Genomic DNA, 16,815 nt, shown 5'->3' on the forward strand with positions numbered 1-16,815 from the left:
AGTATGGGCTAAAATCCAATGTGGGTTTGCTATATTTTCAAGATAGTTCTGCCTGTCCTGAGTAGTATGAGGGTGGATTCTTCCATCTCCTTCCTTCCTGCTCGCCTCCCAATGTGCAAGGAAATCATTGAACAGGGGAATTAGGATCTGTTCGGATTTTGTATGCCATTGGGCATGTATCTAGGATTCTTTCTTCTGTGGAACAGAAGGGGAACGTTTCCTAACGTGAACAAGGGACTGCAACATGGCCCATTCCATCTGTAGTTCACAGCCTTTTGGAATTTGTTTGGAAGTTTCAGGTGTTAGCAGACTCAAAGAAGTCTTGCATTGAATTTTAAAAAGTATTTTATTTTCTGTCAAATAAGTTGGAGGTGGTGGAAGCTGGACTTGCCAAAGTAATTTGTTGGGTCAAGTTGTATGCTGCAACTTCCAGGCACATTCCCAGTCCAACTTGTGTTATAATGCAGATCCTTATAGTTTGGGTTTGGTGAATGCAATCAAGGTACAGTGTGTGGTTCTATCTAACTAGCATGTGCTGAGAAGGAGAGAAAAGCTGCTTCTCTGTTCTTTGGACTCCTTGGTCAAGTCATACTGAAAGTAAATGCTTAACAGTATGTGTATATTTTACTTTGAAAGAATATTATTCAATGTGAACATATTTCTGATCTCAACTAAACTTCAAAAACAATGCTAAACTGTGTGTTTTCTTTTAGGAGGTATTTTTGAAACTACTGAAAATGAGCCAATTAGTATTGAGGAGATGGCCTTCAAGTTTGCAATCACCAGTATAAACAGAAATAAGACTTTGATGCCTAATGCCACACTCACATATGACATACAGAGAATTAATCTTTATGACAGCTTTGAAGCTTCAAGACGGGGTGAGTACTATATATTCCATTATTGCTTTCTTATATTATGGGTTGAATTGTAAATCTCAGAATTGATTGGGTTGACTTTGTATCAAGAAACTAAAATGCAAAATTCTGAAACAAAGAGACTCCACATACCTTATTTTTAGATAAAGGGTTAGATGGAAGAATTAGATTGGCCATAAATATAATGATATCACCTACCTGCTTTCATTTTAAGTTGTTCTAAGTATTTTTAAACTCATGTTTATACCCAAAAATATATGTGGCAGCAAACAGCAAGCAAGAAAGTTTAACTCCATCAGCTGGGTGCCTTTACAGCACAACCTGAAGGTTAGCTGGACTAGGGATAGTTCTCCTCCAAGAGTACTTTCACATTTCTGGAAAGTTTACTGACCATGAAAATTGAAAGGTGGGGGGGGGAGAAAAATTGCCTTTGTCTCATTTCAATTGGTTGAGCCTAAACTTGCACAATCCCATTTATATGCTTAATGCAGCTAAACTCTCTGCAGACCTCACTCTGATGAAAATTCACACCTGACTTGGATCAGGATCTCTATTTGAAGAAGCCCCACATTTAAATTTAGAATTATCTAGGAATTATTGTGTACCAGGTCTAATGAGCCCTGTTATTCAGAACTTATAACTATGATTAAAAATCCAACCCTCTTAACTGTTGAGTACGTCTAACTTTCAAATCTAAAGGTCTTGCATTACCAGTATAGAGTGACTGAATTATTTCTTTACAACCCACTAGCTTGTGATCAGCTTACTCTAGGAGTAGCAGCTGTGTTTGGACCATCCCACAGTTCTTCAATAAGTGCGGTTCAATCTATCTCTAATGCAATGGAAGTTCCACACATCCAGACACGTTGGAAACATCCCATACTAGATCAGAAGGACTCATTCTTCATTAACCTTTATCCAGAATATACATCTATTAGCAGAGCCATCCTGGACCTGGTGCAGTACTACAAATGGAAGACAATTACCATTGTTTATGAAGATAGCACAGGTAAATATTCAAACTCCAATATGTTTTAAGGTGTTTCTTTCTGTCATTTGCAATGTTAATTTAAGTTTATGTTAACTTATAGAATCAGAATTATGCTTAATATCACTGCATACCTGTATGTAGTAAAGTTTGTTGTTTTGTGGTGGCACTACAGTGCAATACATAATTATAACACCATAAATGACAATAAGGAATATACATATATATATATATATATATATATATATATATATAAATAAAATGCCCTGGTTCACAACATCTTTACTCTTATGCTGTAGGTATTTCATTTAGCAGTTCTGTAAGAGCAGTCTGTTCGGCTTTCAGCCTGTTTGGGTTATTGTTGAAGATAAGGGATGATGAGGAATGTGTGCCGTCCAACTAGGATGGTGGAACTGGGGGGGAGGTTTTTTTTGTGAGGGACATTGAGGTTGGTCTTGGGGGCTTTTGTTCGGTGGGAGATGAAGAGAGAAGATGCTGGGGAGAACCAGTTGTAGGATATGACCCGGGGGGAGACCCGTTGTTAGAGATGGATTGCGAGCGATGTTTGGAAGGTGTTGTGAACTTTCACGCAGTCCGAGGGTCCAGACCGTGAGTGACAGAGAAGTTCAAGAAGTTCAACTTGTGCACATTTGACTGTTTAATTAAAATGGGCCCTTTTCTTTTTGTTTTTCTCTACTAACCCTTAAGTTAAGATTCATAAATTTAATTCCTTTAATCATATGCAGTGTACTGTCTGTCATTTCATGGCATTAATTTGTAACAGGGTAGCAAATGACACAGCATCCACATAAACCAGGGTTTGGGGTGGAAGAGCCGTCTCAATCTCATGAGTTTGGCAGGACCGGAAAGTGTCTTCCCTAGACTTATGTAGCCAAGGAAACCAGGGGGTTCATAAAATTAAATTAAATAAATAGTGCAAAAAGAGAGGGAAAATAGTGAGGTCGTGCACAGTAGATAGGTTCGCTGTCCATTCAGAAATCTGATGGTGGAGGGGAAGAAGCTGTTCCTAAAATGCTGAGATGTGTATTTATGCTCCTGTACCTCCTCTTTGGTGGTACTGATGAGAAGAGAGCATGTTTGGGGTGATGGGGGTCCTTAACGATGGATGCTGACATCTTGAGGCATTGCCTCTTGAAGATAGCCTGGATGCTAGTGGCCATGATGGAACTGGCTGAGTTAGCAACTTCCTGCATCTTTTCCCAATCCTGTGCCGCAGCTCCTCCAGACCAGACGGTGATGCTCCAGTTAAAATGCTCTCCACGGCACATCTGTAGAATCTTGCTAGAGTCTTTGGTGACAAACTCCAAATGAAAGACAGCAACTGCCGTGCCTTCTTTGCAGTTGTATTGATACGTTGGGCCCACGTTAGATCTTCTGAGGTGTTGACCCCCAGGAACTTGAAACTGCTCATCCTTTCCATTGCTGATCCTTTGAAGTGTGCTGGAGTGTGTTCCCTCATCTTCCCCTTCCTGAAGTCCACAATAAGTCCCTTGGTCTTATTGACATTCAGTGCAAGGTTGTTATTGTAACACCAATGAACCAGCGGATCTATCTCACTCCTGTACGTATCCTCATCACCATCTGAAATTCTGCCGACAATAGCTATGTCATTGCGATTTGAGCTGTACCTAGCCATGCAGTCATGGGCATAGAGAGAGTAGAGCAGTGGGCTAGGCTCACATCCTTGAGTTGTGTGGGTGTTGACTGTCAGCAAGGAGAAGATATTATCTTTGATCTGCACTGACTGTGATTTTCCAAATGAGGAAGGCAAGGGTACGTTTGCAGAGGTAGAGGGGCCCAGGTTTCAGAGCTTGTTAACTAGTACTAAGGGTGTGATGGTGCTGAATGCTGAGCTGTAATCAATAAACAGAAGCCTGACATGAGTATTGCAATTCTCCAAGAGGTCGGAGGCCGAGTGGAGAGCCAGTGAGATTGCATCCGCTATTGACCTATTGTGACAAAAGGCAAATTTCATAACACAGGAGAAAAATTAGGCCATTGAGCCCATTTAGTCTGTTCCAACATACCATCATGGCTGATTTATTATCCCTCTGAACTCCATTCTCCTGCCTTCTCCCAGTTAGCCTTGATGCCTTGTCTAATCAAGAAACTATCAAACTCTGCTTTAAATATACTCAATGGTTTGGCCTCCACAGCATCTTCCCAACTACTGATGTCAGGGTAAGTGGACCCGCCTCCCCCCACATAAAACACAAGAACATTGACCCTCAAGTCCCCCTCCCCCGCACAAACCATGACAAGAATATTGGCCCGCAAAAATCCCCCTCCCCTGTACAAGAAAAGCTAACAAAACGCAACAAGAACATTGACCCCTCAGAACCCCACTTCCCCACGCAAAAAACAATGAGCAAGAATGGGCAAAAGCATAGAATATAAAAACCATAAGATTGAAAAAGTCCATGTACTTTTGTGACTGCTGATCACAGTGCTCAGCTCCTCCAGTGCCTGCCTGACGTTGGTGGGGTAGAATATTGACCGCTACCAGGATAATGGAGGAAAACCCCCTTGAGAGATTGAATGAATGACACATGCACCACGATGACCTTATCGTGAAACAGGCTCCACCTCCTCTACCTTTGAAAGACTGAGCAGCCCTGTCTTTGTAATGGATGTAGTACACTCCGCTACTACCAAAAAACTTTATTTTCATGGAATTTATACACTTTGACAATAACCTTGAATAAACAATATTTTAATGCTTCAGTACATAACGTTAAATTTAAAATGGAGTACTGCATATTTCACCTGATGGGCACACAGCTTTGTGTATCACATAATATTCTACTGATTATTATAAGTTGCAACCAATTATTTTTGATGTCTTGAGAAATATTGAATTATTCATATCTAATTAATTTAACTAGAAACCTAAATACCTGATGCTATAATTGTTCTGTTAGTAGTAGAACCAGTTTAAACAGTAAAATGAGGGATGATTTACTTTACTAATAAGGATTGTAAGTGGTGTCCAATTAAGATTTAAATGATATGCTTCAGAGCCTGTCTAGGTTTCATTCCCAATCATTACTACATCCGTTGAAACTGTTATTGAACTTCACAGTGTCCGGTGTAACTCGAATTTATGCTTTTATTTTGTTTCAAGTTTCACACCAAATGTAACCTTAAGGTGATATAAGTGTGGTAGAAAATTAGTAGCTTAGCCCGGTCAGATGTTATCCTGCTATTACTATTTAATTCAGTGTCTCTATGACTTAGGTGAGTTGCGGGATCTGTAACCGTAGCTATTTGATCTCCAAGACAGCCTTAGTAGGTGGCTTGAGAGGCACCAATGTAATCTGCTACTTTTATGCCAGCCATGTAAGAATTGAAGAGGGATAAATAAGATCGGATTTTTCTTAATGTTGCCTGTTTCAATCATTTAGTCATTTAGTTTAGTCAGCCTGTTTCCTGGGGTGGAAAGTTGTAAAAGACCTCTAACTGAAATTAAATCTGTATTTTTTGAATAACATTGCAACTCTTATTGCAGTAGAGCTTGAACCAGATTCATGCCTGGACCATCCTTGGTTAATTAGATACACCTTTCTGAAGGAACAGTGTTCTGATGCCACTTGGAAATGATAGAGTTGCAGAATGCACATTTAGAAGAGGAAGATCATTTTCTGTAGCAAGATGAAGATTAAGGAAAATTAGAAATGATCTTGATTAAATACTCCATAAAGGATGATGAGTCAGAAGGTGCTGAGTCTTTTGAGAGATATTTTGGTGGAAGTGTGAAACCAAGTAGTTTTCCATGCCAAGAGACAAAAGACGTCCATAATGCAGGAATTGTATACTTGAATCTAACTGAACATAAATTTGTTCCCTATTCCATTCATTTTTGTGCTCATAGAATCATGGAATGTTACAGGACATTTGGCCCTGCCTACATTGATGACTTCCTCTGCATGATCAATGGTATACTCTCAAAACATCCATACTTTATAGTGTCATTTCTTTTCAATGAATAATCTGATTTCCTTTTAAAAAGACTCATTCCCTTACTTCAGTGATTAGGCAGAAAATTCTACACCATAAACATCTTCACTGTAAAGTTTTCTTCTAGCAGTTATTCACATTTAAATACTTAGCAATTACCATTTTGATAACTAGTGTAAACTGTATTAAAATTTCCTTTTCTTCTAAAGACTTAAAACTTACTTGGTACAGTAGAAAGAAAAAAAATTGTTACTCATTTGCAGTGACATTGGAATATATTTTTAATGCATCTTCTCCTTTGATTATTGCATTTTTGTAAACACATAACTCTCTGCACATGACTCCAACTGCAGAATGGTTAAACATCTGGTGTGTGATCAACTGTGATTCCTTGATTTTGTGTACAAATCCATTAATTACAACTCCAACAGTTGAACTTGTGTTTTTTAATTCTTGAAGTCTTCTGATTATTCTTGTCCAGCAACTTCTAATAACTTGTGTAATTTTTTACTTTTGGTTCTCTTGGTCCTCTTCTGCTGCCAAACCATTGCCCAGTACTTTGGTCATGGCCCCCTATTCTTAAGTGCACTGCGTGCTCATTAAGACCCATCTTCAACCATTCTCTCAGGGGTGCATTAAAGGCACATTCTGATCTCTTGGTGATGAACACCCACATCATCTCCTCTCTGAATTTCTTCTCCCTTATATTGAGCCTATGTTCTGTAGGTTTATCTGGTTGCAGGAAGGGTGTAGATGTGTGGAAAGGGTGCAGAAGAGGCCTACCAAGATGCTACCTGGATTAGAGAGTATGAGTTTTCAGGAAAGGTTGGACACACTTGGGTTGTTCTCCTTAGAGCATTAGAGGCTGAGAAGATTTGATGGAAATTCTTTTTAAATTATGAGAGGCGTAGATATGGTAGACAAGATCTTTTCCCAGGACTGAAATGTCAAGCACCGGAGGACAGGCTTTTAAAGTAAAGCGGGGGGGCGGGGGTGGGAATTAAGGGTGACGTGAGAGGTAATGTAGAGAGTGGTAGGTGCCTGGACTGCATTTACCAAGGGTAGTAGTAGAAATAGGCAGTTTGCTGGAGTTTAAGAGGCTTTTAAATAGACGCATAAATAGGAAGAGAATGGAGGGGTATGGATGATACAAAGGAGGAGGACATTGAGTATTAATTGGCTTCAAGATTGGCACAATATCATGGGCCAAATACACTGTCCAGTGCTGTGCATACGATCTTATGCTCTATATATGTGTTTATGGAAAAAAAGTTTCCTGCAGTTTATCCTGTCTATTCCCAACATAAATTTATATACTTCAGTCATGTCCCTCCTTAACCACTTCTGCTTCAGAGAGGAAAAAAATAAAGCTTCTGCTGCCTTTTCTAATGATTGAACTGCTCCTTCCCAGGCAACATCCTGGCAAATCTCCTTTGAGTTCTCTCCAGCGCTATCATATCCTTCCCATACCTTGGTGACCAGAACTGTGCATAATTCTCCAACCAGGGTCTGATCAAGGTTTTATAACCTTCCTCACTCTATATTCAATGCTCTGACAAATGGGGATGACATTCTGGTATAGCTTCCTAACCATTGCCAGCATCAAGGATTTATGGACTTGAACTCTGAGGTCCCTCCTTAAAATCCTTCCCTTCATAGTGAATGCCTCAGTACACATTTGTCTGTCTATTTCACTAAAAGATTCATATCCCTCTGCAGGCTGAAACTATCCTCCATACAATCAACGAGCCCACCAAACCTTGTGTTATCTACCCACATCTGCATCCAAGTCATTTGTACATATTACAAACAACTAGGGTGCAGGCACTGATCCTTGTGAGACACCACTAGTCACAGGCATCCGAAAGCAACTCTCTGTCATGGTCCTCTGACTCCTATTGCTATGACAATTCTGGATCCAGTTTGCCAGTTTGCCCTGGATCCCATGAACCATAACCCTTTGAACCAATCGCACAATTGGGACTTTGTAAAAGGCTTTACTAAAGTCCTTGTAAATCGCATCTACTGCCCTACCCTTGTGAATACACTTTGCTACCTCTGCAAGGAACTCGGTGACATTGGCCAGATAGGATCTGCTGTTGACAAAGCCATTTTTACAGTCAGATTAGTCAATGCATTTCCAAGTCACTATTCATCCTCTCTCTCAGTTGTTTCCAATATCTTCCTATCACTTATGTTCAGCTTGCAGGCCTACAATTACCAGTTTTTCCATACTGGCTTCTTTCAAAAGGAAAACAACACCTGCTGTCCTCCAGTCATCTGATGCCCTATTTGTGTCCATTGAAGGTGGATATATTGTTTCCTCAAGAAGATCGCTTTGCTTATATCCAAAATAATTTTAATTTCCATTCATTTGCCTGTTCTGTTGACCATTTTACTATCCTCATGAATCTTTTGGCAATTCTCCCAACTATTTCTCATAAACGCTATTTCCTTAATTGATAAATCTAGACGAGAGGTATGTATAAAAGTAATGAGTAGCCCAAATAGGACATAACCTTGTCCAATCCTTTGCTTTCTGGTTTTTAATCATAGCTTCCATCTCCATAACATTTCTTCCATCCACCGACCCCCACAAAGCCCAATGACAATAGTTACATTGTCAGTAGTTCCTAATGTCTGAAGCTTTACCATAAATCTTTTGTGTATTACTTTGGTAAATGTTAAATGAACTTCCAATATCAAACCTATGGTATATTTCCTATGTTTGATTTGAGTCGGTAGACTGAGTTGTGTTCAATGACTCATCAGTGGATCTGAATGAATACACCACAGTTGTCATGAACTAGATAAAAATAGTCATAGACAAATCTGTCTCCACAAAATCATTCTGAGTCTTCCCTAACTGGAAGTCCTGGATGAACTATGAGATCCACAATCTGCTGAGGGCCAGATGAGAGGCATTCAGATCTGGTGACCAAGTAAGATACAAGAGGTCCAGGTACAATCTCCAGAAAGCCATCTCATGGGTGAAGTGGCAATTCGGGACTAAACCTGCATCAATGAAGCATGCTCAACATCTGTGGCAGGGCTTGAACGCTATCACCTCTTACAAAGTTAAATCGTGACGCAAGTGACAGCAGAGCTTTGCTTCCAGTTGAGCTCAATGCCTTCTATGCTTGCTTTCACCATCAAAAAGTGGAGAACACGAACTCCCACAGCCACCAATAACACGGTGATTTCAGTCTTTGAGGCTGACGTGCGAGCATCCTTTAGGAGGGTGAACCCATGGAAAGCGTCTAGCCTAGTTTGGATACGTGGTTGAGTACAAAGCCCTGCACTGATCAACTGGCTAGAGTATTCTCTGAGATCTTTAACCTCTTGCTTCAGCAGTCTAAGGTACCCACCTGCTTCAAGCAGGTTTCAATTATGGTGGTACCTAAGAAGAGTCTGGTAACCTGCCTCAGTGACTATCGTCCAGCAACACTTATGTCCTCAGTGATGAAGTGTTTTGAGAAGCTGGTGATGAAACATATCAACTCCTGCCTGAGAAGCAACTTGGATCCACTTCATTTTGCCTACCAGTGCAACAGGTCCACAACACATGCCAATTCACTGGCTCTTCAGTCAACTTTGGAACATCTGGGTAGCACAGATGCATACATCAGGATGCTCATTATTAACTGAAGCTCTGCATTCAATCCTATCATCCCCTCAGAACTTATCAATTAGGTTCAATACCCCTGTGTGCAATTGGATTCTCAATTTCCTCATTTGCAGACCACGGTCAGTTTGGATTGGCAACAACATCTCCTCCACAATCTCCAGCAGCACAGGTGAACCATAAAGCTGTGTGCTTAGTCCTCTGCTCTACTCACTTCACACTTATGATTGTGCGGCTAAGTACAGTTCCAAAGCCATATTTAAGTTTGCTGTTGGCACCTGGCTGGATCAAAGGTGGTAATGAATCAGCATATAGGAGGGAGATTGAAAATCTGACTGAGTGGTGCCATTACAACTGTCAGCAAGTGTCACCAAGACCAAGGAGCTGATTATTGATTTCACAAGGAGGAAACCAGAGGCCCATGAGCCAGTCCTCATAGGAGGATCAGAGGTGGAGAGGGTCAGCAACCTTAAAATCCACAGTGTTATTATTTCAGAGGACCTGTCTTAGGCCCAGCACTTAAGTGCAATTTCGAGCAAAACACAGCAGTGCCACTACTTCCTTAGAAGTTTCTGAAGATTTAGAATGACAGCAAAAACTTTGATGAACTTGTAAAGTTGTGTGGTTGAGAGTATATTGACTGGCTGTGGCATAGCCTGATATGGAAATACCAATGCCCTTGAATGGAAAATCCTACAAAAAATGGTGGATATGGCCCAGTCCATCATGGTTAAAGCCCTCCCCACCATTGAGTATATCTACAAGGTACACTGTCATAGGAAAACAGCATCCATCATCAGGGACCTCCACCACCCAGGTCATGTTTTTTTCTTGCTACTGCCATCAGGAAAAAGGTACAGGAGCCTTAGGACTTACACGGCCAGGTTCAGGAACAATTATTACCCCTCAACCATCAGGTTCTTGAATCAGTGGGGATAACTTCACTCAACTTCACTTGCCCCTTCATTGAAATATTCCCACAACCAATGGACTAACATTCATGGACTCTTCATCTCATGTTCTCAATATTTGCTGCTTATTTATTTATTTATTAACTATTATTATTTATTGTTTTCTTTTGTATTTGCACAGTTTTGTGGTCTTTTGCACACTGGTTGTTTCTCCGTCCTGTCGGTTGCAGTCTTTCATTGACTCTATTATGGTTCTTGGATTTGCTGAGTATCACTGTAAGAAAGTGAATCTCAGGGTTGTATATGGTGACATATATGTTCTTTGATAATAAATTTACTTTGAACTTTGAATTTGTTTTCCATTGGGCTCTACCACAGAGAGTTGAATAATCTCTAGCCCTTCTGCATTTTTGTTTTTTTTTTGCATGGTCTCCTTGTGCCAACAAGCTCCTCTCCTCCCACCCCACCACACCACCACTTTCCTGAAGCCACTTCATCCAGTTGATAGCGCTTCATTAAGTAAGAAAATAGATTCAATTGGAAAATAGGTATCTTCTCAGCAAACATATTATATATTATATATATGTCTTCTACATTTTCTAGAGAATAAATCATAAACCAAATTAATATAAAATATGAAGCACTCCAGTGAGGGAGGATCAAGGACAAATCAGCATTGAAAATTTCTGTGAGCAAACAACCTAATCCATTGTATCAGAGGATGAGTTTTTAAGTTTATGTAAATCTCTTAGAGCTCAAACACTGTGAGACAAATAGCTTGCTTCCTTCAATATTTTTGAATGGAATGTAGACCATCACCTTATGTAAGAGATCTAATTGTTAAGATTCTATTCTTCCAGTTGCTACTTTGATGAAATCCAGTAAAGTTATTCCAGAATTTCATTTTCAATTATATTATTCATATTTTACTGTTACTGGATTTGTCCAGATACAATAGGTCACTAAATCAAAAAAAAATTTTGTTATGCACAGCACTCTCACACAATTCAAGATGAACAAAAACAGGTTAATTTCCATGTACAAGATTCACCTGGTGTTTACAGACCATACTCATCAACTCTGCTGCCTGGTCTTGATTAACTTTAGCTTCTCTAAGTGATTGACGATTTGATCCTTTATTATAAACTCAACTACCAACATCTTCTTCATAGACAGTCCCTCAGATTGAGGATAACATGCCTTCACTCCAGTTTTGAGGAGTGGAAGATAGCTCTGTGTGAATGCTCTCCACATGGATTGGCCACTACATACCAGCTACTATGTGCTCTTAACAGAGTTCTCTCATCCAAGGTAACAAGAGCAAGTCCTTATTGCATAACTACATAGATGGTTTCTTTCAAGGCATGAAAATCTAAGTTTGGTGCAATTTGTTTGCTCCTCGGGGTTCTAATCTACTGATACCTTATTTTATGTTTCATCGGTCTTCATATTAAGTACTTTAGAATATTCCAATAACTAAGTGTAGCAAAGGGATATGAAATGTTTCATCTTGTCCAAATGGTTCAAAACATTTGATGTTGGGATGGGAACAGAAACACTGTCTGAAAGTAACAATGCAAAATATATAAATCAGCAACAAAAATTTCCGCATGGTAACTATGTTAGTTTGGAAATGTCAGTAGTGCAAGTGAAAATGTATTTGTTGGTGACTAGAGAGATATTGTGGAGATACAATTTACTGAGCATTTTTGCTTTGAAAACTGCAGAGCGTTGTTTGTTTAGTATTCAGTGAGAGTCAGCTGAGGGAAATACTGTATATGTTTATGAACTTCTGTATGCAGGAACACCTTTGACCATGAGCTAATCTATGTACGCTCTGCAGAGAAAAAGAAATGGTGGATCTAATCAGATGTCCCCTGAAGAGACGGTCCAGATCATTTGGCAGAATGCTCCACCACGGGAACATTCAGATGAGCTAAGGCATTGCTTGACCAGTGATGAGAATGGTTCTTGACACTGTGCATAATTGCACAGCTGGAGTGTTGGCAGCATTGCGTGCTGTTCTTGAGCAGCTGCTTTGGGGATGAAGCTATCTTCCGTCTACTTGTGGAATGCATATTTGCTAAGCTGGTCTGGAAAGAGGTTCACTGTTGAGTTTCATCCTGAATTAGTACAGAACTCTAAGCTACATGGGTTGTTTCCAGGAATGTACACTGAGAAATATAACACACAAGTTAGAACCGTGGCACAGCTAACCAAGCTGGTGCCTGATTATTCCAGAGATCCTGTTTCATATCTCACCACCAATGTAGACTGTGTGGAGTTTTTATGTTCTCCAAGTAAGTATTCCCTGGGTGCTCTGGTTTCTTCCAAATCCTAAAGGTATGTAAATTGGTAATTGACATATAATGTGCAGGTAAGTGGAAGGATCTGTAAGGTAGGAGAGGAGTGGAGGGTAGGATTGATGTTGATAAAAATGTAAGGAGAATAGGTGACTGGTAAAAATAGTGGGCGAACAAGATGTGTGGGCAAGTGTGAACTTGAGAGGCCAAAATGATCTTCATCTATACCGTGAGGAAATCTGGAAAATATGATTATTCTACAAAGATAAATGGATAATTTCTCCAATATTTATGTTATTTTTCCTACTTTATTGATTTGGGATCCAGGGAATTTAGGACCTACTATTGCCTCTTGGAAGTAAGCTTACAACATTGCCAATCATATTCTTCTCTATTCACTATTATCAAACATCTCTAATCCATGAACTTTTCATCAACATTACGTCAAAAGATGTTTGAAACTCTTTTATTTTAGGGTAAGGAGTATTCAGTTTCAGAACATCTCCAATCTATAGGATGTTTGTCAGGTTTTGGGAATTAGTGACATCCTATACTTCCGCCTATCTTTTTCGAAGGAAGCTACACAGAATCAAAGATACTTGTTTCCACGCAACACATATCAAAGTTGCTGGTGAACGCAGCAGGCCAGGCAGCATCTCTAGGAAGAGGTACAGTCGACGTTTCAGGCCGAGACCCTTCGTCAGGACTAACTGAAGGAAGAGCTAGTAAGAGATTTGAAAGTTGGAGGGGGAGGGGGAGATCCAAAATGATAGGAGAAGACAGGAGGGGGAGGGATGGAGCCAAGAGCTGGACAGCTGATTGGCAAAGGGGATATGAGAGGATCATGGGACAGGAGGTCCAGGGAGAAAGACAAGGGGGGGGGAAATCCAGAGGATGGGCAAGGGGTATAGTCAGAGGGACAGAGGGAGAAAAAGGAGAGAGAGAGAAAGAATGTGTGTATATAAATAAATAATGGATGGGGTACGGGGGGGGGGTGGGGGCATTAGTGGAAGTTAGAGAAGTCGATGTTCATGCCATCAGGTTGGAGGCTACCCAGACGGAATATAAGGTGTTGTTCCTCCAACCTGAGTGTGGCTTCATCTTTACAGTAGAGGAGACCGTGGATAGACATGTCAGAATGGGAATGGGATGTGGAATTAAAATGTGTGGCCACTGGGAGATCCTGCTTTCTCTGGCGGACAGAACGTAGGTGTTCAGCAAAGCGGTCTCCCAGTCTGCGTCGGGTCTCGCCAATATATAAAAGGCCACATCGAGAGCACCGGACGCAGTATATCACCCCAGTCGACTCACAGGTGAAGTGATGCCTCACCTGGAAGGACTGTTTGGGGCCCTGAATGGTGGTAAGGGAGGAAGTGTAAGGGCATGTGTAGCACTTGCTCCACTTACAAAGATAAGTGCCAGGATGGAGATCAGTGGGGAGGGATGGGGGGGACGAATGGACAAGGGAGTCGCATAGGGAGCGATCCCTGCGGAAAGCAGAGAGGGGGTGGAGGGAAAGATGTGCTTAGTGGTGGGATCCCGTTGGAGGTGGCGGAAGTTGCAGAGAATAATATGTTGGACCCGGAGGCTGGTGGGGTGGTAGGTGAGGACCAGGGGAACCCTATTCCTGGTGGGGTGGTGGGAGGATGGAGTGAGAGCAGATGTACGTGAAATGGGGGAGATGCGTTTGAGAGCAGAGTTGATAGTGGAGGAAGGGAAGCCCCTTTCTTTAAAAAAGGAGGACATCTCCCTCGTCCTGGAATGAAAAGCCTCATCCTGAGAGCAGATGCGGCGGAGACGGAGGAATTGCGAGAAGGGGATGGCATTTTTGCAAGAAACAGGGTGAGAAGAGGAATAGTCCAGATAGCTGTAAGAGTCAGTAGGCTTATAGTAGACATCAGTGGATAAGCTGTCTCCAGAGACAGAGACAGAAAGATCTAGAAAGGGGAGGGCCGTGTCGGAAATGGACCAGGTAAACTTGAGGGCAGGGTGAAAGTTGGAGGCAAAGTTAATAAAGTCAACGAGCTCAGCATGCGTGCAGGAAGCAGCACCAATGCACTTGTTTCCACTCTGTTTTTTGTGAATCCTGAAATGGACAGTGAGGCTAATGTGGGAACTGCAAACATCCGACAAATCCTCAAATGTGGGTGGGTAATTCTTAAGTAGATGCATCCCCTGTTTCTCAGTCTTATGGTTCTTGTATCACACTGAAGGTTCATTCTCCACTTTGCATATTTGTGCGTCAGGAATTCCCAGGAATAAGTGGGATGTTGCCATTAGAAGAAAATTAAAAGCACTTGCTATCCATGAACTAAAGCTCTCAATGAACATGGAAAATGTTGAGGTGTAAACATAAAACGTGGAGAGCTAAGGTGATAATGTGATACTTTGTTTTCTGTGCAAAGGTGAAGCCCTTTATGGCTGAGAGCAGGATTGCAAAAGAGCCTCAGGCAGTCGATACATAGGCCACCATTGTGTTCGTACATCGGAGACCCTCCTGTAGTTGTATCACTGAACTAATCCATCATCTATTTAAACAGGTGCCAAGAGGATACATTTTAGACTTTGGAATGCTGGAGAGGCATTTCGTAGTACTTAGCTGGATCAGCCAGTAGCTGTTAGCAGTGTGTATTAGAAATATTCCTGAGTTTGAGTGCCCACAGGCAGCAGGAGGTTTGAAAATGTTCAGTGGTGTAAGTTGAATATTTTAGAAATATGAAAAATGATTGATCATAGATGTTAATCAGAAGATAGAGTGGAATTTGTGATTTGTGTAATTAATACAGTTTTTATAAAGTCTTGGGCTTTTTATTTCCCAGGTCTTATTCGATTACAAGAACTAATGAAAGCCCCCTCCAGATACAACATTAAAGTTAAAATTCGTCAGCTGCCGGCAGGTAACAGAGATGCTAAGCCTCTTCTGAAACAGATGAAAAGGGGGAAGGAATTCTACGTGATATTTGACTGCACATATTCAACAGTAGCCCATATATTGAAACAGGTGATAGAAGCCTTCTACAATCTGCTTTTTATAACATAACTGGAAAACTTCTTGATTACTGTACTTTGACTGTATGCACAGAATGAATGTGAACATGCATGTTTCATAACTTTTATGGTAGCTGCTTTCTAATACTGAAAGTCAGTCTTCCATGTGGGTATCAATGAGTTAACTAGAGGTTTTAGAAATGTTGAGTAGAATCTCCAATGAACTGCATTCTGTAAAAAAAAAATCATTAGACACAGGCACCTAATCCTAAAATGTTCACTGAACTATTATATGTGTCCCATTTTTCTAAGCTTTTTATAAAAGTGCGCCATTTTCTTTTATGTTTTCTTTGCCCCTTTCTGTAACAATATCATAACAAACATATTATTCACTTTGATTCAGTGACTGTTTGCAGTAATCAATATTTCCATTGTGTATATAAGTTTGATTCGTTCTCAAAGATGAGAAGTGGAGAGTGAGGTCTGAAAGACTGAATTTTACAGATTGAAATGGGAAAAGCATGGCAGGTGGTACAAACGAATGTAGGGGAAAGCCAGAATGGGTAGCCGTCACATAGACCACAGCCATGCTGTTAACCTGGAAATGACAGAATTATACTGAAACAGTGCTGCCAGACTTGAAGAAAAGTGCCAAGGTAAGAAATAAGAACGTATAAATAAATAAACTTGCCATTTGTCAAATTAGCTATTTGTACATAGGACATAGAGTTACAGAGTCATTCAACATGGAAGCAGGCCTTTGTCTGCAGTTTCAACTCGATATCAACCACCCACTAACATAAGGCGACTTACAATTTCCAATTTGCCTACCAATTTGTGCATCTTTGTAATATATGAGGAAATTAAAACAAATTTATCTCTGGGAAAATAATGAAAATGGTGTAAAATTAGGACTAGCAGGAACAAAAATGAGAGACATTCGGAGAAATAAAAGCAGAAAACATGGGAAGCCCTCAGCAGGCCAGGCAGTGTTTGTTGGAAGAAAATCATATTTGACATTTCAAGTTGATGACCATTCACCAGAACTGGAAACAGTCCGTTTCATCTGCAACTGTTCCCAATCCTGATAAAAGCTCACTGAGCGAGAACAATCACTATTTTTATCTTCACACATGCTTCATGA

General features: G+C 40.6%; 1 protein-coding gene across 2 annotated transcripts in view; it reads left to right on the forward strand.

Moving 5' to 3' along the window:
• The window catches only part of LOC134348089 (glutamate receptor ionotropic, kainate 1-like), a 370,881-nt gene that overhangs the window by 210,885 nt on the left and 143,181 nt on the right, over positions 1-16,815 (forward strand). For both annotated transcript variants that reach the window (XM_063050936.1, XM_063050933.1), the window contains exons 2-4: positions 714-881; positions 1,630-1,887; positions 15,503-15,684. In XM_063050936.1, the coding sequence (XP_062907006.1) occupies positions 714-881; positions 1,630-1,887; positions 15,503-15,684 (608 nt within the window). The remainder of the gene's footprint in view (positions 1-713; positions 882-1,629; positions 1,888-15,502; positions 15,685-16,815) is intronic.

The sequence above is a fragment of the Mobula hypostoma genome, chromosome 6 (genome assembly GCF_963921235.1).
Source record: "Mobula hypostoma chromosome 6, sMobHyp1.1, whole genome shotgun sequence".
Classification (NCBI taxonomy): Eukaryota; Metazoa; Chordata; class Chondrichthyes; order Myliobatiformes; family Myliobatidae; genus Mobula; species Mobula hypostoma.